This window comes from Eurosta solidaginis, chromosome 1 (assembly GCF_040869045.1).
Source record: "Eurosta solidaginis isolate ZX-2024a chromosome 1, ASM4086904v1, whole genome shotgun sequence".
Classification (NCBI taxonomy): domain Eukaryota; kingdom Metazoa; phylum Arthropoda; class Insecta; order Diptera; family Tephritidae; genus Eurosta; species Eurosta solidaginis.
The window spans coordinates 153,761,992-153,784,475 of NC_090319.1; the positions used below are offsets into that span (position 1 = coordinate 153,761,992).

Below are 22,484 nucleotides of genomic sequence, written 5' to 3' on the forward strand. Positions count from 1 at the left end.
CTAGAGTCACCCCTGGCCCACCCTAATGGCGATATCTCGAAAAGGCGTCCACCTATAGACCTAATGCCCACTCCCTCTTAAAATGCTCAGTAACACCTTTCGTTTGATACCCATATCGTACAAACATTCTAGAGTCACCCTTGGTCCACCTTTATGGCGATATCTCGAAAAGGCGTCCACCTATAGAACTAAGGATTACTCCCTTTTAAACTACTCATTACCACCTTTCATTTAATACCCATATCGTACAAACACATTCTAGAGTCACCCTGGCGCACCCTAATGGCGATATCTCTAAAAGGCGTCCACCTATAGACCTAATGCCCACTCACTCTTAAAATGCTCAGTAACACCTTTCGTTTGATACCCATATCGTACAAACATTATAGAGTCACCCCTGGCCCACATTAATGGCGATATCTCGAAAAGACGTCCACCAATAGACCTAATGCCCACTCCCTCTTAAAATGCTCAGTAACACCTTTCGTTTGATACCCATATCGTACAAACACATTCTAGAGTCACCCCTGGCCCACCATAATGACGATATCTCGAAAAGGCGTCCACTTATAGACCTAATGCCCACTCCCTCTTAAAATGCTCAGTAACACCTTTCGTTTGATCCCCATATCGTACAAACATTCTAGAGTCACCCTTGGTCCACCTTTATGGCGATATCTCGAAAAGGCGTCCACCTATAGAACTAAGGATTACTCCCTTTTAAAATACTCATTACCATCTTTCATTTGATACCCATATCATACAAACACATTCTAGAGTCACCCCTGGCCCACCCTAATGGCGACATTTCGAAAAGGCGTCCACCTATAGACCTATTGCCCACTCCCTCTTAAAATGCTCAGTAACACTTTTCGTTTGATAGCCATATCGTACGAACAAATTCTAGAGTCAGCCCTGGTCCACCTTTATGGCGATATCCCTAAATGGCGTCCATCCATAGAACTATGGCCTACTCTCTCTTAGAATACTCTTTAATACCTTCCATTTGATACACATGTCATACAACCACATTCCAGGGTTCCCTAGGTTCATTTTCCTACATGGTGATTTTCCTTATTTTGTCTCCATAGCTCTCAACTGAGTATGTAATGTTCGGTTGCACCCGAACTTAGCCTTCCCTACTTGTTCATAATAATGTTGATAGCGAGATAAGTTGGAATGTTAGTAAAAAGGGATATGACATCAAAAGATACTAAAACTTCGTCTTCAGCGACACTAATGCCATGAAGCCTCTCTTTTAAGTCAAACGAATTCTTTATATTGTATTTTTCACATATTATATTCTTTATTATGTTGCCTACATACCTGGATAACTGATAGCACGGAACGTTCAAAGAGGATGCGATTGGGCGGAGGGGGAAGTTAGGCTTATGGATTTTTGGTAATCCATAGAGTCTCGGCGCATTAGCTGCTGAGCATGAAAGTTGCTGTTTTTCTTTCGCAGAGTTGTATTTGTTTTTGTATAAATCGTTGACGATGTTATTGTTTTTCTTTTGTAGTGCGTGTGTTGGATCAGTTCTGGTTGCTCTGTATGTGTTTTTGTCTTGCAGTAAGTCGTTCATTTTCGCGTTGTAGTCTTTTTTGTAAAGTACGACTGTCTTTTTCCCTTTGTCTGCTTCTGTTATCACTATTTCGTTTTTGTATTGCTTTAGGAAAGTTTTGCTTTTGTTATACACCTCTGTTATGAACTTTTCTGCTGAGTTGTGTTTGATGTTCCTTTTAAACTGGAGTATTCGATTACTTAGTCTGTTTCTCGCTATTTCCTTCGTTCGCTCGTCGTCTAGAGTCTGTATGATTTGCTCCATTTCTGCAATTATGTGTACTGGGGTAAAATTCGTTTTCGTTGTAGGAATCGTAAATTTTGTTCCAAGAGAGAGCAACCACTTGGTTTCTTCGGGGAAGTGTATATTTGTTTTGTTCACAAACCAGTCGTTCTTTGTATTGATACCGAGGTTGTGTAGTTGTTGTCGCTTCAAGTTTTGTATCTTCGATGTATGAGTATCCCGTGTCTCTTTTGCTATTCGTTGTCCTAAGAAGTTTTGATTGCTTGTGAATGTTCTGAGCTCTGTTTCGCTAAGAATGCCTTTAAGAGTCTTTTCCGCGTGATGTATGTAATCTTTCGTTATTTTTATGTTTATATTTGTTTGTGTAATTTCTATGTTTAATATTTTGCGGAGAAATAATAGCTTTGTTTTGTGAAGTTGTTGTTTTACAATCTGTGAAGTTGAGTTGATGGTTATGTTTTTGACTGCGTTTGTTAGGTGGCTCGGTGTTAAATCATATTTTTTGCATTCCAAAAGAAATTTTAGTTGTTCTGTTTGTTTTGCTAATTTTTGTTTCTGCTTGCTGTAGTGTTTCATAGTCATACAGGTGTGCTTACCATGTTTGTATTTGATGGCTTGGTAAAAACCTTTCATCTTTGTATAATATGAACTAATGGAATTTTTTCCTAGCGCTTTTTTGTTGTTGGTATCTTGGTATTCGGCTGGCCTTCCGATGTTATAAGTATTAGGGTTATTCCGGTCAATTTTAATAAATTTTAATATTTTGTTTTTAGGCTATTTGACCTATTGTGGGTTCCAGTAAGAAATAAAAATTTGGTAATTATTCCACTGTTGCGGCCCTACGTTTCGCTAGCCGTCCTAGCTTCTTCAGGGGCGAAGTCTATTTATTTTCAACAATAAAACATAAGAAATAATTACATTAGTTTTTTTTTTTTGTCACAATTTTTGAAATTCAACAACAATAAAGTGTCACAAAACAACAATTTTAGCTAAGCTAATACTAATTAAGGTACAAAAAGGACGCACATACATGTATACACGTAAACAAAAATTAACATCACTCACATGATATTTTTCCTTAACTCTAAAAAATTTTTGGTACCACTTGCAATGGGTATCATAGTCATACTAGACATAAAAATATTATAAACATAAAAGATAGCTTGCTGCAATCGCTTCTGTATCCTCCTTCTTGTTTATCGTGATTTCCCTTTTTTGCATTATTCGGAGGCTCTCTAACGTGTATCGGACTTTTCCTCTTTTGTTTTTGTCTATTATTGTGGTATTCGCGAGATCAGCTGTATGTCCAGTTGATGTTATGTGTTGTGATAACGCAGTGTTGTTCTTTTTCTTCTGTATGTCAGCTTCGTGTTCTCTTAGTCGTACGCTCAGATTTCGCTTTGTGGTCCCAATATATACCCGGTTGCAATTTTCGTTAACTTTTTTGTTTCCCATGCAACTGATTTCATACACAACATTATTTTGTTGTAGGATCTCGATGGGGCTCTTTGTATTTGTAAATATGCTGGACAGGGTGCAGTTGGATTTATGTGCTATTGTAATGTTCGGCTTAATATTCATGCTTTTTCGAACAGTTTCCGTAAGTTTGGGGATATATGTAACGCTGTAGTATTGTTTCGTTGAATTCGTTGTTTGCGATGTTAGTGCTTTGGTATGTTTCGTTTCTGTTCTCAGTGTTTTTTGCTGTATTAGATTTTGTATCATGTTATGTGGGTAGTTGTTGTTTCTTAATATTTGGTATATTTTTCCGATATTGGCATTGTGAAATTGTTCGTGGCTTATAGACAGAACTTTGTTTACGAAATTTCTCGCTGTGTTTAATTTATATTTAAAAGGCTGCGATGAAAGGAAATTGATCATCCGTCCCGATGACGAAGGTTTGGCATACCAATCGAATAAAAGAGATCCATTATTTTTGTGGATCTTGACGTCAAGAAAGGGGATGCTGTGATTTTGCTCTACTTCCAGGGTGAATTGTAACTTATTGTGGTAGCTGTTGAGCGTATTTAAAATTATTTCCAAATCTTTGCGGGTGACTATTGCCAATATGTCGTCTACATATTTGACCAGAAACTTTATTTTCGTATTGTGTTGTTGCTTTAATGTTGCGAAAGTGTTCTCGATTAAATCATCCATAATTATATCTGCTATAGTTGGGGAGAGGGGGTTGCCCATGGGCATTCCAAACATTTGGGTATATATTGTGTTGTTACACATGAAATAGTTGTTGTCCATGAGACAAAAGTTTAGTATGTCGCGGAATTTGTTTTTGGGTATGTTCGTTGTATTTTGTATTTTCTCCCATTTTTTCATAATAATGTTGATAGCGAGATAAGTTGGAATGTTAGTAAAAAGGGATATGACATCAAAAGATACTAAAACTTCGTCTTCAGCGACACTAATGCCATGAAGCCTCTCTTTTAAGTCAAACGAATTCTTTATATTGTATTTTTCACATATTATATTCTTTATTATGTTGCCTACATACCTGGATAACTGATAGCACGGAACGTTCAAAGAGGATGCGATTGGGCGGAGGGGGAAGTTAGGCTTATGGATTTTTGGTAATCCATAGAGTCTCGGTAATGGTATATTAATTTCGTCACGAAACCCAAAATTGTAAGTCCTTAAAGGAAAATAGATAGACCCACCATTAAGTATACCGAAATAATCAGGTTAACTTTTGTAATATCTTACTCAATTTAACAGATTGAAGCTTCAAACTTCACCATATACTTTCGTATATTGCACATATTGTTGCCTGAAAAAATTGATGAGATCGGTCGTATATATAGTATATATCCCCCAAAACTGGTTGTTCAGATAAGAAACTTTTCGTAATTACTGCCCTATTTTAAGAGCTAGAGGCTTCAAATTTCAACGTATGCTTACGTATATAGCATATATTGTTGTCTGAAAAAATCATACAGATCGGTAGTATATATAGTATATATATGGTGGTATATATAGTATATATATATAGTATATATATATATTTTCGCAATTTTAGCCCCATTTTAACAGCTAGAAGCTTCAAATTTCACCGAACGCTTACTTATATGGCTTATATTGTTGTCTAAAAAAATCATAGAGATCGGTTGTATATATAGTATATATCTCATACAACCGATTGTTCAGATAAGAAACTTTTCGCAATTTCTACCCCATTTTAACAGCTATAAGCTTCAAATTTCACCGATTGCTTACGTATATAGTATATATTGTTGTGTCAAAAAATCATAGAGATCGGTGATATATATAACATATATATGATGGTATATATATATAGTATATATATATTTTTTTTTTGCGATTTCAGCCCCATTTTAACAGCTAGAAACTTCAAATTTCACCAAATGCTTACGTGCATAGCATATATTGATGTCTGAAAAAATCATTGAGATCGGTGGTATACATAGTATATATCTCATGCAACCGATTGTTCAGATAAGAAGCTTTGCGCAATTTCTGCTCCGATTTAACAGCTAGAAGCTTCAAATTTCACCAAATGCTTACGTATATAGCATATATTGTTGTCTGAAAAATGATAGAGATCGGTTATATATATTATATACTTCATATAAACTGTCATTTTTGCCCCTTTTTTACGGGTAGAAGCTTCAAAATTTATCAAATTTCATAAAATAGTTACGCTTACTTCATATATTTTTGAAATACGTGATTCGTAGTCATAGTTTTTACATGCAGACCACAAAAAACGTGAAGCTTTGCATCTTCACACAAAGTACCTACCTATTTTTTTATTTTATATTTATCTTAAAAATCGTTTAGATATGTTCAAATTTCACCAAATGTTTACGTGTATAGCATATATTGTTGTCTGAAAAAATCATAGAGACCGGTGGTATATATAATCTCATACAACCGATTGTTCAGATAAGAAAATTTGCGCAATTTCTGCCCCGTTTTAACAGCTAGAAGCTTCAAATTTCACCAAATGCTTACGTATATAGCATATATTGTGTCTGAAAAAATTATAGAGATCGGTGGTACATATATTATATACCCCATATAAACTGTATTTTTTGCCCCCTTTTTTACAGCTAGAAGCTTCAAAATTCATAACATTTCATCAAATAGTTACGTCTACGTCATATATTGTTGAAATACGTGATTCGTAGTCATAGTTTTTACACGCAGACCAAAAAAAACCTGAAACTTTACATCCTCACACAAAGTACCTACCTATTTTTATACCTTTCATGAAAATGAAATGGTATACTAATTTCGTCACGAAACCCAAAATTGTAAGTCCTTAAAGGAAAATAGATAGACCCACCATTAAGTATACCGAAATAATCAGGTTGAAGAGCTAAGTTGATTTAGCCATGTCCGACTGTCCGTCTGTCTGTTTGTATGCAAACTAGTCCCTCAATTTTTGAGATATCTTGGTAAAATTTGGTGAGCGGGTGTATTTGGGTGTCCGATTAGACATTTGTCGGAACCGGCCGGATCGGACCACTATAGCATATATCCTGCATACAACCGATTTTTCAGAAAAAGAGGATTTTTGTAATATCTTACTCAATTTAACAGTATGAAGCTTCAAACTTCACCATATACTTTCGTATATTGCACATATTGTTGCCTGCAAAATTTGATGAGATCGGTCGTATATATAGTATATATCCCCCACAACCGATTGTTCAGATAAGAAACTTTTCGTAATTACTGCCCTATTTTAAGAGCTAGAGGCTTCAAATTTCAACGTATGCTTACGTATATAGCATATATTGTTTTCTGAAGAAATCATACAGATCGGTGGTATATATAGTATATATATGGTGGTATATATAGTATATATATATAGTATATATATATATTTTCGCAATTTTAGCCCCATTTTAACAGCTAGAAGCTTCAAATTTCACCGAACGCTTACGTATATGGCATATATTGTTGTCTAAAAAAATCATAGAGATCGGTTGTATATATAGTATATATCTCATACAACCGATTGTTCAGATAAGAAACTTTTCGCAATTTCTACCCCATTTTAACAGCTATAAGCTTCAAATTTCACCGATTGCTTACGTATATAATATATATATATTTTTTTTTGCGATTTTTTTTATTTTATATTTATCTTAAAAATAGTTTAGGTATGTAGATCTGTTCACTAGATATTTCTTATCTTATACATCCGATTATTCGGAGATTACGAACGGGATAAGATTATTGTTCAGCCCCATTCATGGAAGGTATGAAGTCTTCGGCATAGCCGAAGACAGTCCCGTCCTTACTTGTTTTTACTTACGACAAGCTTATGCTTAGCAACAAACCACGCTCTTAGCAAATACACATCATGGTTGATACCTGCCACCAAATCTAAAAAATTTGTTGAACCGTATGCAATCGCGAGGTCATCCGCAAAGGCATTTACTTTTTCGTAGAGAGGTAATGAAAAAATTGAGTTCAAGTAAACTAAAAACAATATTGGGCCTAATACCGACCCTTGTTGCACTCCCATGTTAATTGAGACTGAATTACTTAAACAATCATTGACTCTTACCCTCTAAACTCTTCCGGTTAAGTAGGAGCTAAACCAATTATGATACTATTGGATTTTTTGCGACCTGTGTTCTTGTAAACATTTGGCGATTCTGCTGGTTCAAGGTCTTTATAATAAATGAAGCACACAGGTTTTTTTCTTCCGATATATTTCGGTTACACTACGGTAACCGTCCTCAGGGAAATTATTTTACACGTCCTTCCGCCGTGACGTGGAGTTTGGTACTGTACGTGTAAAATAAAATCCCTGAGGAGTCATAGTTTTTACATGCAGACCACAAAAAACGTGAAGCTTTGCATCCTCACACAAAGTACCTACCTATTTTTTATTTTATATTTATCTTAAAAATCGTTTAGATATGTTCAAATTTCACCAAATGTTTATGCGTATAGCATATATTGTTGTCTGAAAAAATCATAGAGACCGGTGGTATATATAATCTCATACAACCGATTGTTCAGATAAGAAACTTTGCGCAATTTCTTCCCCATTTTAATAGCTAGAAGCTTCAAATTTCACAAAATGCTTACGTTGTACAGTACCAAACTCCACGTCACGGCGGAAGGACGTGTAAAATAATTTCCCTGAGGACGGTTACCGTAGTACGACGGTAACCGAAATATATCGGAAGAAAAAAACCTGTGTGTTCCATTTATTAAAAAGACCTTGAGCCAGCAGAATTGTCAAATATTTAAACCAGTTATGAATAAACCCACGAAAACCGGCGCAATGTAATTTATCTAGCACGATTTTATGATCTACCATATCAAAAGCCTTGGTAATATCCACAAATAGGCCAGCACAGCTCTTTCTGGTATCTAAGTCGGCTTTTATAAGGGAACAAAAGTTAAGTAAAGCTTCTTCAGTAGACCTTCCTGATCTGAAACCGAACTGCATTGAGCAAAAAAAGTTTGTATTTTCCAGGAACGAATGAATCCTATATTCAAACAGTTTCTCAAAAACCTTTGAAATAGAAGACAGCAAAGAGATAGGTGTATAATTGTTTTGCCTTTTTTCATGCCTTTTTTAAAAAGTGGAATGACAATAGCACATTTCAAGTGGGACGGAAAAGTTCCAGAGAACACGCTAGAATTGAAAAGGTGTGCAAGGATATCAATCAAAATAAAAGCCACATTTTTTAAAACCTGGTTTGATATTCCATCATAGCCACATGATCTTGAGTTATTCAAACACTTAAAGGTTTTCAAAATTTCTAATCCGGTAAAGGGACTAACGGACAACATCCGGGAAAAGTAAAACCCCAAATCTACAAAAACTAAGTGCGTGCAGCACTGCTTCACCGGGTGAATACAAAATCCGGAGGACTTGACATGTAGTCTCGTGGATCCCTCAGCTACCGGAGACGATGATCACTCCGAACACCCTGATCCGTTCAACCATCCCACCGCAACGCAAGTGGCTGCTGCGGCTTCTCACCTCGGACTGGTGGGATGCTATAACAGATGGCGCCTCAGGAACCGCGTTGGGCGTCATCTGTTATAGCGCCCTCTGCAACTGTCATCGCGACAGTGCCTCGGACACCAAAACGTTGGGCGCCATCTGTTATGGATTTGCATCTTTGATGGAGCAGTAATGAAGGCAGTCTAGTGGTGCTCTGTGGCTAGTCATGTCGGCTGGTCGGGGTTCTTGCCAACCTTACTATCCTGCGCCATAAACAGAAAAAATTCCTATCATGCCTTTGAAATGGTCATAGCGCAGAAATAATTCAAAACGATGGAAATTCAAAATAAAACGACATCCGGCTGGACCAGATGTCACGGACAGACCGTTGAAATATTCAAATATGAAATTCAAAAAGAAACTAAAAAAACAATATAACGCAAAAAAAATTACCGAACCGGACATGACCGGTTGCTAGCGCTGGAAATCCGAAAAAATTAAAAAAAAAACTGGAAAAAAATAAAAAGGGGGAAAACAAAAAAATAGGCCGAATATGCATAGGGGGCGCCGCGGATGTTGCTGCGACGCCCGGTGCTTGACCCACCCTCAAATCCATGGCCACCGACGCACCTATTTTTCGGTGGCCCCTTACCTGTATACTCTATGTGCCTTCTAAATGAGAAGAAACCTCAGCATTCCCATTTATAATACAGATTTATTTATAATTCATTATAATAGAAAACTTATTCCGTACTTATAGCCAATACATGTTATACGACTAACCCTATACTAAGGCTTATTCAAACTAATATAAGGGAAACCCTAAGCAAAAAATTCAAGGTTAGGCTAATCTCATATTCTTTTCAAAAAAAAAGATTTTAGTTGCAAGGTTAGCGGAAGGCCATAGATATAATTAAGTAGGGGGCGGAAGAGTATATATAAAAAAATTGCTTTATTTTAACTTATTTTGTTTTATTTTCTTTTATTATAGTTTATTTTATTGTAGTTTAATCTATTTTATTTTTGTTTTTCTTATTTTAGTTTATCTCATTGTATTTTATTTTATCTTATTTTAGTTTATTTCATTTTATTTAGTTTAACATTACTCTTAATTTTATATAAGGTAGTTTATGTTTTATTGAAGATTCAGCTCAATTTTATTGTATTTTATTCTAATTCATTTTATTTTATCTTCAAAAAAAAATTTTTGTTTTCTTCCTGATTTTAATAAATATTATATATATATATATGTATATATTTATATATATTCTAAATATATGTATGCAGTACCACTGTTAGGTATCGTAACAGGCTTAGTTTTTGAAGAAATGGAAATTTAAATTATTTCGCTCATTTAAAGGAGCATGAGAAGTTAGCAGCTGTGTCAAATATGCTTATCTACCCCAACTTTCTTATTTTATAATTTCGTCTGCTAAATATTAATAAGTTAGTGCAAAAACTTGCTCGAAGATATGTTCAAAAAGCGCTAGTAGAGTATTCAATGCGCGCGAATGTTTTACAATTTAAATTATGCCATTGCCAATTTCGAAATTAACTTAGAAATGGTTTTCAAAATTTTGAACTTTCGATTTTTGCACTCTAATATTCAAATAATGTTAAGCTTCCTAATATTAGGTTTGAAAAATTCGAAATTAGGTTCGAAATAATAAAAATAATTCCATTTCCTTATTCTGAAGTCTTAATGCCGTATTAGATAAGAATATAACATAATACTATCAAAGGTGTATGCATGTACATAGGCTATGTTGCTGATAAATATGCACATAAATTTCGAGTAGTTCTTGTAATTGATATTAACTATGAGTAAAAGATGAATGTGTCGTTAGACAGAAGTACATACGTAAGTGCATCGTATGGCATTGTGTGGTTTTAGTCTACTAGCAGCTACAAATAGGTATGTATGTTTATAAAATATGCTAAAGCAGCGTTATAATAAAATTGAATTCTATTACACAAATGCCATCAAAACCGAAATATTACTGAAGTAAATTTTGTTTGGTTACTGGCAGCCGCAAAATTTACTTACAAATTTAAAAAAAAAAATAGTTTGAATTTCTGTGTATACATGTGCGTATGTTATGTTGCTGATACATATGCACACAAATTTTTAGTAGTTGTATACTTGAGAATAAGCATATTTAAAAGATGAATGTATGTCTATGCCTATGTATATACGCAAGTGCATGATAAAGTATGGGTGAGTTGATTGTAATATGCGCATATGCTGAATGCGAGCAGCAATTAAACACGCCTCAAGTTTTGCGTTTAATGTAACATACAATTTACAATTAGACGTAATTCTTATTACATATTTGGATATTAACTTAATGAAAACGTTTTTCTTCTACAATGTCATCCTAAGACAGCTTAATGGCTTAAATATATTTAAATTCAATTATAAATTTAAATTCAAAGGAAACAAGTTTAAATTTCTAAATCGTCCGTATTATGGAATGAACTCACCCATTATATGGTGTTCTCGTTGTCTGAGCCGGTGGTGCAGGAGGCCGTTTAGGGGGCCTCTGCCTTATGATGTCATTGCCGATGCTGCAGGAGGCCGTTTAGGTGGGCTTCTGCCTTTTAGTTGTTACTGCCGATGCTGCAAGAGGCCGTTTAGGTGGGCCTCTGCCTTTTAATTGTCACTCTCGGTGGTGCAGGAGGCCGTTTAATGGGCCTCTGCCTTTTAGTTGTCACTGCCGGTGGTGCAGGAGGCCGTTTAGAAGGGCATCTACCTTTTATTTGTCACTGTTGGTTTTGCAGGAGGCCGTTTAGATGGGCCTCTGCCTTTTATTTGTTACTGATGGTTTTGCAGGAGGCCGTTTAGGTGGGCCTCTGCCTTTTAGTTGTTACTGCCGATGCTGCAAAAGCCTGTTTAGGTGGGCCTCTGCCTTTTAGTTGTCACTGTCGATGCTGCAAGAGGCCGTTTAGGTGGGCCTCTGGCTTTTAGTTGTCACTGTCGGTGGTGCAGGAGGCCGTTTAGAAGGGCATCTGCCTTTTATTTGTCGCTGTTGGTTTTGCAGGCGGCCGTTTAAGTGGGCATCTGCCTTTTATTATGACACTGTTGTGGTTTCAGGAGGCCGTTTAGAAGGGCCTATGCCTTTTATTTGTCACTGTTGGTTTTGCAGGAGGCCGTTTAGATGGGCATCTGCCTTTTATTTGTTACTGATGGTTTTGCAGGAGGCCGTTTAGGTGGGCCTCTGCCTTTTAATTGTTACTGCCGATGCTGCAAGAAGCCGTTTAGGTGGGCCTCTGCCTTTTAATTGTCACTTTTGGTGGTGCAGGAGGCCGTTTAGATGGGCCTCTGCCTTTTAGTTGTCACTGTAGGTGGTGCAGGAGGCCGTTTAGATGGGCCTCTGCTTTTTTTATGACACTGTTCTCTTGCGGCGCGCTGCTGATGTTCATGCGCGGTTGGGGTATACGTTTGTAGGTAGTATTGGCGTGCGGTGTTGTGCTGTCGGTGGTGGTAGTGCGTGGTGTGGCGATGGTGGAGCTTTGAAATAAGAAAAAATGCTGTTAATGTTCGGCCCGGGTGCGTCTGAAACCGGCAGTGGGGGGTTTCCTCGTTATAATAGTGTTTTAATTAGGGTGTAAGAAAATATATAAATGGATACAATATTACCTTTGAGTGTAAAGTGATGACGGTGATCCTCGGCGATGTGTGCTGGTTGGCGGTCGATCGAAAAATATGCCGGTTGTCCCGTTGATGACAACCGCTAAGCCGCGAATAAGTTCTCTGATATTAAGGAGGGGAAAAGCCACACACACAACCACCCCTAAGTATACGTGCATGGGTGCTGACAACCTGCACCCCCACACATGCATGTGTATGAAACGCATGCATGTGCATGCATGGACACAAGTGCGGCGTGAGTGTGGGTGGCTGGAAATATTATTAAAACATTAGGAAGGGGCGCCGTCAATCAAGTGAAAGTTAGGCGTTGGGCCTAAACATGCCGCCCCTTGCGGTACGCAACCTCACAGTCCTCCAAGGATCACCGACCGTAAAGAAGAGGAAAAGATAAAAAAGTTATAACTAACTTAACCTAGCAACGGCCAGTCCGCCGGCTTGGCAGCACGCACGATGAGTTGCATAACGTGCATGCTTGATTGCTGATGCCTCGGTCATTCGCCACTCTTCCAGTCCTGGTTAGAGGTTGACGAGCTATGGTTGCCTAAAGCTAGGGATAAAAAAAGCAGTAAGAAGATATATGTAAATAATAGGCTAACATGTTGAAGACCCCAGGCTGGTTACGTGTAAAACACAAGATTTTTTTTCACTCCATAAATAAAAATATAAAAATAAATAAAAAACTATAGTATATTCTAATTTACGAATTAGGCTTCTGGCCGTAATGAATACATAATAATAATAATAATAATAAAAAGTAACCCCTAAGGTGTAGTAGTACCCACCCGGTTACAGGGTTTTAATGTTTAGATGGGTTTAACTGAATTCGGTTAGGAAAATGCAAAACCTTTTCATCTAGCTCCTGCGGGAAAGTCAGATCGGCTGGGTTCCTTAGAGCACCCACCCGAATATTGTGCTCTGCGCGAGCAGGGGTTCGAACGAGGGCGGCAAAACTCCTGGTGTTATCACCTCGGCATATACGTCGGCGCCAAAAACCAGCCGGATCGGTGTAGAGGCATAAAACTGCGGGTCTGCTAGGCGGATATGCTCGTATGGAGTCGATACTGTGCGATGGACTGACGCGCTGAAAATCGCGGATGGACACCGCGTGGGTTGTCACCGTCTTGCTGTTGCCGTATTTCCCACGGAGTCGGATAAAACAGCCGAGCTCTCCGGTGGCGTGGGTGGTCGGCAGTGCTAATTCCTGCGCCAGGCTGCGGTCGATCGTTGTGCGGGGGGAGCATGCATCAATAAGTGCACGAATAAGATGTAATCACCCCCGGCTTCCACCTTCGCGATCGCAGTCGACGTAAGAATAGCCATCGGTGGCAAAGTGGGACCCGAGGTAGTGTTACTGATGGGATTACCTTTACGGAATGTCGTACGGAGAGGTAGCTGGCGCGGCCAGTCTACGCTTTTGGTTGCTGTCGTTGTAAGTGGAATTACTCGTGCGATGTCGCTGGCGTGGCCGAATTGCCAGTCGACGTTCGTGGCTGATTGGATGACTTCGCGTGTGTCGTTTATTGAGTGAGCGGGAAGGCCGTTGTTCCGCGACACTCTGGCTCCGTCTTTCATGGGCTAACAGGAGTTGGAACGGCCGTGGGTTTGATCCGCCGATGTACGGTTGTGGCGACTTTGTGGTTGCTTCCGCCTGGTGATTTTCCGGTGCGTCGCGATAAAAAGCTTACTCTGAAGCGTGAATGGATAGCACTTCATCCGTCTCTTCTCTTGCGTGGTGGGACCTACTCTCTCTGGATGCCCGTATCATTTCGCGCTCTTCCTCCTCTTCCACTTGCTGTGCCCAACTCTTATAGGGCTCTGGTTGTCGTGGAAGATCTTCCATAGGTAAATGTAGTGTGGTGTGGTGTGGTCGACCACATGGTCGATACCTGCCGTCGCTGGAACAATTTTTAGCGCGATGTACCATCGATAAACAATTTTGGCAATAGTTAAGGCTGATGATCTCGCGCAGCCGCTGCAGAGGGGTCTGCCCCCGGTAGACGGCGCACGAGCGAATGGGATGTTGGGCGTCACATAGAGGGCACGGCTTGGGGTAGCGACCGGCTTGGCGTTCGGTTCTTTTGCGCAACGATGCGTAGCGAGTCATTCTATGCAGAGTGTGTGAAAGAAAACAAAAAGGAAACTCTTTTACTTATTATGGCTGTGTTACGCGTTCGGTGGCGAATGGTCATTGTGATAGGGTGATGGATATTTTCTCTGTTGCTGCCTTCTTTATAATGACGGCGTTATTTTGTAAGGTGAATGAGTTTATTGGCCCCCCTTGCTTTCGTAAAGTAGGCCTTACATGTGGAAATATCGTTTAAAGATCACAATAAAACTCCTAATCGGCTGAAGATTTCTGCTCTGACGTGTTTGGCGAGGCTTGCTACACGACGGTTTTGTATCTGCACGCACCATTATACTAATGGTATGTGCCACCCTGTCGCACGTTTCTTTTTTTCAGGTGATAGAGCTGATGTGATAAATTTGTAGCCGGAGAATTTATATGTATATACTTTTGTCGGAGAATTTATATGTACATACTTTTGCCATTGGCACACGGTAGGGCCGTAGCAAGAGCTGACTTTTTTTCCATTTCGGGTCCTTTTCCTTTCGGGCTGTTTAACTTCGGCACTCGGATTTTTTTGTACCGAGGCCTTAATCATGACTGTTTTTTAATGTTTGTTGTCGGAAACAACAAGTCCGTGCAGTAACGACGGCAAAAAACAAGAAAACAAAAAAATTTTTATTTGTTTGTTTTTTTGTAAATGAGGGCATAATTAAATCTGAGTGAGGTTTTTGCCTTTATTATTTTTGTGCGTAAGCAGTGTTGGGACTGCCCGAGGCGTCAGTATTGAAAAAAAAAACGCGATCCCGATTTTGTTGCTCTTGCGGGTTTTCGGTACCCGCGTGTGTCATTTGGCGCAGCACTAAAAAAATATGCAAATATATGTAAATACGTTGGGATAAGTATAATAAGGGCCAGTGCAAGGACTTTAACACTTAATTTACTTTTTGACCCGTTTTCAATTCTTAGCACTTCTAGTATCTTTTACAACCAAAGCTTAAAATCTGCCAACGTTGCAATATATTTCGCATTGAAAACACTTGCTGCGATCATTTGGTACACGTATTCAATTGCCGAGCCCACCCAAATAACACTTAGCGGTGACACTAACCAATTTTGAAAAAATTTGTGTAGAAATTATGAGATAAATGTAGCAAATGAGTACGCAAATATTTGGCTACGCTATTTTCGTCGGTTTATGTGAATAAATTTGGACGAAAAATGAACGTTTTAAGTAAATGGAATTCCAAAAAGGTGAGTATTATATAGGCATACGCTATTTATATACGAATTTACATGTATTTCTTGTCTTGTTTACATGTTTGTAAAAGGGTTATTTCCGTGAAATGTGCGTTATTCGTTTTTCATTAAATTATGAATTGTTTTGTACAAATATTGACTCTCACTGCTGTTCTCCAAAAAAAATCTACCAACATTCTTGTTAACATTAAAGGTTCGCGCACTGGCATAATATACCAGACAAAAAAATGAACATTCATACGCATAAATGTACATTTCTCTGAATTGAAAGAAACGGTAAATGGATCGTTCGATTCATGGCACCGTTGCTTCATTCTTTCGTTTTTACGCGTGGTTGAATACGGTGCTGGATATGGAGACGTAAAAAAAAAGGTAAGTAAATTTCGATATTTTGAGCTAATTTTATTAATGATAAATATATTTCTTATCTCATCTTATTAATTAATTTTCTTTTTATTCTCAGGTGGATGGTTTGAAGATCCAGCTTGGCAGGCCAACTGAAAAGAATTTGCAATTATTCGCAGTTGATACATGGTGAGTTTTTTTGTAAAATTATTTAATCTACTGTAAAATTTACGAAAATCCTCACACTTATTGTTTAATAGAAGGCAATGGCTGCCGCGTTAGAAAATTTTGTGAACAATGTGTCCACAAGAAGTGCGGAAGGATATTTTCGCACTATGGTCGAACAACTCAACGATTCGGTTGATATGTTGTCACAATATTTGGACTTGCTAGATAACATGTTGGAGACATTGGATTATCAGCAGCATTCTTTGGGCGTGCTTTATGTGTTGCTAGTTAAATTTAACAATGCTGTGAGTGGAAATGCAGATTTACCGCAGCAGTTCACCTACTACAAGGATTTTATAAGTCAGTGCAACGGCGAACAAGTTCGATATGCTACATACACGTATTATGATTTATGTCACATGTTTACAAACCTCATAGTGGGTCATCCATATTGTATTCAAGGAACCAAAATTGTAGCACAAGCCATCGAAAAATTTTTCTTTGTGATTCACAACAAACCAGCATTCACGCCGATCTCTGCCAGTTAAGTTTGAAAGCGAAATGTTTTAAAACAGCTTTAAGCTTTTTGGATGTCGATATTACAACCATATCGACTGCATCGGAATTTCGAGGGTAAACATCAACTGTCACCAATACTGACGCCAAATATTTTCTGCTCTATTACTATTACGGTGGCATGATATAAACAGAAGTTCAAAATTTTGATCGCGATTTATAATATTTTTTTGAAGTACGTATATCAACACCTGCGGCTGCGATGTCACACATAATGTTAGATGCATATAAAAAATTCTTATTACTTTCACTTATATTACATGGAAAGGTTTTGCCAATACCAAAATATTCAACACAAATGATTTCGCGATTTATGAAACCTTCAGCTCAGGCTTATCATGATATAGCAAATACTTATGCTACATCATCTAGTGAAATCTTTATATGTGATAAAAATATGGGTCTAGTTAAGCAGGTTGTGACTTCACTTTATAAGAAAAATATATAGCGATTAACCAAAATATTTTTAACGCTGTCCCTTTCCGATGTTGCTAGTAGAGCTAAGCTTGCAGATGCTGCCGAAGCGGAAAAATACATATATATTTAGTATGATCAAATCTGGCGAAATTTATGCAACAATAAATAAAAAGATGGAATGGTTGTTTTCAAAGATGATCCTGAAAAATATAATTCTCCAGAGATGTTTCTTAAAGTTCAAGAAGATATGGCACAAACAATGGAATTAATAAAACAAATTAATAAAATGGAAGAGGAAATTTTACTTAATCCCGTGTATGTTAAAAAAGCTTTAGGAAATCAAGAAGATGAACTAGCGTCTCAGCATCCAAAGTCATTCTCAGGCGATCCTACGGATTGATGATATCACATAAGTAAATACTTTCCCACCCCCTTTTTTTCAAGCAAAGCAAATACCGACGGTATCTATTTCATCTGATCCATGCTCAAATGCATTTCTTCTGTATTCAACAAAGAGTTTGTCTGCTTTGCCGCCTGTAAAGGTTTATTAAAGGATTGTTTTTAAATTCAAAAAAAAAAAATGTATATGGTTATACGTTATTTGTTGCGTGATAATGATTATCGGATTGCACTGCGTTCTTCATTTTTGGGATTCATCGAGGCTATTAGCATATTAGTTTTTATATTCGCTCCAAGTGTGCTAAAGCAATTTGGTGTTTATAGTTTTTTTTTTTTTTTTATGGCAGTTTCTCATTATTCAGAATTTCTTGCTATAGCGTGGTGTAATCCAAGTAGCCTATCAGTCGACTCTTTCATTCTAAATCATTCGATACACTACGCTTTAGCGGCAGTAGCTAATTGGATTGAATTTGGATTGGAGGTGTGGCTGCTGCTAAGTTTCAAAGATTTTTATTACATTTGGCTAACTGGCGTGGTGCTTTGTATAGTGGGTGAGATAATGCGAAAAGTAACGATGATTACAGCGCGAAATAGTTTCACGCATTTGGTGCAATATGAAAAGTCTTATCATCATAAACTGATAACACATGCCATTTATGCTTATATGCGGCACCCATCTTATGTAGGATGGTTTTGGTGGTCGGTTGGCACACAAATAATTTTACTTTATCGTTTAGTGAATGATACATATATGGTCGGGAGGTCGATCAGTCAAAATTTATCTGCGCTCAGCAGTATTGATTAGTGCTGGCACTTCAATGATAAGATACACCTCACCGAGCTTGGCGTTTGTTAGCACAGGCATTGTACCATGCGTTGCTGGTATGGCCATAATATGCGGTCGCTATGTACGCAACATTGCACGGAACCTACTGAACAAATTCACTGATATATCGAAGTCAGCTGAGGAACGTTTAGGCAATGTAAAAATTGTCGAAAGGATCTTGCAAGGAACATGAAGAGAGCAAAGCTTATGGCGCACTACTTACAGATGCGTTGAATCTTGGCTATAAAGAAGTCCAAGCGCATTCAATATTCTTTGGTTTGACTGGGTTTTATGGTAATGTGAGAATAATTTCTGTAATCGATTGTGGAGGCACGTTTGTCATATACGATGCGCCCAGTGTTGGTGCATTGACTTCTTTCATATTAGACGCTGGTTATTCAGCGATATCCATAAATGATTTATCCAACTTTTATACTGAACTCAATAAGGGCGTGGGAGCAGCGCAACGTGGTTGGAGAATACTCGACCGGTAATGTGCAATTCCACTACACATTGGTATATTGTCAAAAAAAAAAGGCCACCGTGTGGCAAGATGACCTTTGAAAACGTACGATTTAGTTTTCCGGCGCGTGCATTTCACGCTTCAACCGGATGAGTCCACAGCGGTGGTCGGACGAAGTGCTTCGGGAACAAAAACAATTTCTATATTAGGACTACGTTTATATGATCCACTGTAAGGTTGGATGATATCGATCTGCGAGAGTTAAGTCCAGTTTGATTACGTAGTTTTATATGGGCTGTAAACCAGGAACCAACCCTGTTTTCGGGCAATCCTGAAGAATGGAAATTGGTTGTGGAGCTTTAATTTTGAAAGGTAATTAAAAACGAGCATCGCTCGAATTTGCATTTGTATTTCGAAAAATGTAAGCTTCGGTGCAGCTGCTCAACTTCCATGAATATTGTATCTGAATGGTGTGCAAGATTTATAACAGGCGTAACTCTTTAGGCAATACGCGCATACGTCAAATGAAAGCCAAACATTGAGAAGGAATGAAACAGGTCGGCCGCCATCGGCTGGCGCGGGGACATGATCTCTCTGGTGAAAGGCACAGTACATGAAGAACGTTGGACCGAAGATGGACTTGATGATAACAAATGAAGGGTAAGTTGCACTAATGGGGTACCTAAAATTGTATGGATTTCGTACGGGCTAGGTTTTGTTCTCCATTTCATCTACTGAACCCCACAATTAGCAATACCCTGTTCTATGATAATTTAATAAATATAACTGTGTAAGCTGTGCGTACAAGTGTATTTAAAACAAGTATTATTTAAAGAATCATGGTTTCTTGCTACATAGAAGTACAACTCTACGTCACAAAAACTCGAAAGTATTTGAATTGCAAATCGATATGATATAGGTCTAAACGAATCTTGGATTAATTTAGACCTCTACGATATCAGCCTTAGACCTTTTCGATGTTCGTTCATTTAAGAGATTCGGCTCTTTCGTTATTTTTTTCTGATGGACGAACAAGTTCAGACCGAAACGAACCTACTCTACCTCCTACCCACTTTCTGTTCGTTTGTGGTGCGGGTTGGAGCCAATGCACTCTATGAACTTAGGATGGGTATCTTTACGTAGTGGGGGTTTAATTCTCTTTGCCCTACACGACGTATATATAAAGATCCCGATAAAAGTTGGAATGCTGTTTTGTTGGTTTACTACCCTTGGTGTTAGAATGGGTATCGTGATTTCGTTTGGTATACACCCCACAGCAGGGGTCAATGATGTTAGTAACTTTGTAGATTATGAAGAGGAAGATCTTCATATTTCAAGCATGGAAAAATATGCAAAGGAGTTTACTGGTGTCTAATTATGTTGTATATTTATTTTGTTTTATCGATAAAATCGGAAAGATGAATAGACCCTATTTACCATGGTTTCTTAATCCGATTCACCATGTAAGAGCTAATGCCCACTCGGCAATTTTGAATTTCTATACCTATAAACATAAATGGATTACTCTTCCTGTATACATAGCCTGGCAAATTTCAAATGATTTCATAAGAGAGAATGGCTGCTTTAAAAAAAAATTTTTTTTTTTATTGGATTCTCCAACAACCAATTAAAATTGCGGCCATTCTCCAGTTAGTGTATGCCTAAATTTCAATCTTAGTGAGTAGATTTACATAAATATTATGTATTCGATATAATATTACGAGAATAAAGGTTATCATTTATAAAGAGTTCTGTGGCAGACCGTGGGTCCGCATTAGGGTGCTGGTGTTCTCGCGCGAGGTGAGCGAGTGAATTTCGGGTTTGATTTTCTTTTTTTTTTGAAATTTAAATATATAAATAGATTCTATGGCAGGGCGGTTCGCCCTTCTGTCCTCGTGTCCTCGTTCTGGGATAACGAGTGAGTTGGGGTTTGATTTTGAAAATTAAAAATAAGTGTTTGGTGGCAGATGGAGATCTGCATTAGGGTGGTTGACTGGCCTTGTTTCGGTGAACGAGCGCTGGGGTTTTGGACGTCCCCTTTTCTCGACGGAACCCTTCCGTCTTTCGGTTAGGGCTTCCCCGTCTCCATCACCGCGAGAGCATAAGTTTAGGGGATCGTGTTTACTCACGTGGCGAGCCCGGGGATTCCGCAGTGGCATATTATGAGTTTTTAAAATTTAAAAATAGAAAGTGTCGAGTGCCTTAGGGAGATTGGAATCTTCAGAGGTGTCCGTTCACGTGATGAGCCCGAGGATTCCGGGGTTGGCACTGAGTGCCCAGGGTGGTTGGGATCCCCGGGAGCCTCACACGTGGAGGCTGGATTACATAGGTTGATTTGGAAATTGTCCACTCACGTGGCGAGCCCGCGGATTCTGCTGATGAATATTAAGTGAATCGGGTGGTTCGGAATCCGTAGTGGGAGCCTCCCACGGTGAGGCCCGGCGTAGGAGTAGCGGAGTGGATAGATTATGTTCTTACGGTGACGAGATGAGTTCGGTGGGAATACCCAACCGAAAGTCTGTGAAGAAGGGGAAGGGGATGGATTCGCGATAGGAAGGCGGAATTTGGAAAGAAGGGCAAATCGCAATCCATCTCCTCCGTTGGAAGAAGGATCAGTTTGACCAAAGGTCGTCTGACTTGACCCTTCTCGGTTATGAGGTCGACTACACGAACTCGGTTGTCTTCGCCGGAGTGTACGTTGACGACTTGGCCTAACCTCCATTCGTTGGGAGATAAGTTGTCCTCCTTGATGACAACTAGATCATCCACTTTCAGATTTTGTTTTGTGTGTTTCCACTTCACCCGTTTTTGAAGCTCGGAAAGATATTCGGTCTTCCATCGCTGGCAGAAGGTTTGATGGAGGGCCTTCAGCTTCTGCCATCTGTTTATTATAGAGCCCGGGCTTTCGTTCACATCCGGTTCTGGCGGCGCCAGAAGATGGCTGCCAGTTAGGAAATGTCCTGGGGTTAGTGGCTCCAGATCCGTTGGGTCTTTCCACCCTGGACTGAGAGGGCGCGAGTTGAAGCACGCCTCAATCCTTCACAAAAGTGTTTGGAACTCCTCCATAGTATATTTGTGGGGAGAAGAGATCTTTTTGAAGTGGCTTTTGAAACTCTTCACTCCCGCTTCCCACAGGCCGCCCATATGTGGAGCGGCGGCGGGAATAAAATGCCAGCTCAAGGCTTGATGGCTATACTTTGAGACTGTTTTGTCTCGGCTTTCGGCCAGAAAGGCTTTAAATTCGGACCGTTAAGATCTTGATGCTCCGACAAAGTTTGTACCATTGTCGGAGTAGAGGTTATTCGGACATCTTCTTCTCGCGATAAAACGCGAGAAGGCTGCGAGAAAGCATGGGGTGCTGAGGTCACTAGTGGCCTCTAAGTGAATGGCCTTAGTGGTGAATCAGACAAAAAGGCACACGTAGCCTTTGGCTAGCCGACACCCCCCACCGCGGTAGCTTTTGATTTCGAAAGGCCCTGCGAAGGCTACCCCGGTATTGGTGAACGCGCGGGTAAAGCTAGTACGTTCGCAGGGAAGGGTGCCCATAAGTTGG

The 22,484-nt window shown here is 38.9% G+C and overlaps 1 protein-coding gene and 1 pseudogene across 1 annotated transcript; both read left to right on the forward strand.

Annotated features, from left to right (window-relative positions):
- Positions 1-16,348: 16,348 nt before the first annotated feature.
- Positions 16,349-17,677, forward strand: LOC137239131 (COP9 signalosome complex subunit 3-like; annotated as a pseudogene).
- Positions 17,678-17,823: 146 nt separating this feature from the next.
- LOC137238161 (protein-S-isoprenylcysteine O-methyltransferase-like) lies at positions 17,824-18,447 on the forward strand. The gene has a single exon (XM_067762834.1). It carries the CDS (start codon positions 17,824-17,826, stop codon positions 18,445-18,447), a length of 624 nt encoding a protein of 207 aa, XP_067618935.1.
- Positions 18,448-22,484: the final 4,037 nt, after the last annotated feature.

What these genes read in the sequence shown, in the direction of transcription:
- LOC137238161 (XM_067762834.1), top strand. Translation starts at nt 17,824, where the DNA reads ATGTATATGGTTATACGTTATTTGTTGCGTGATAATGATTATCGGATT.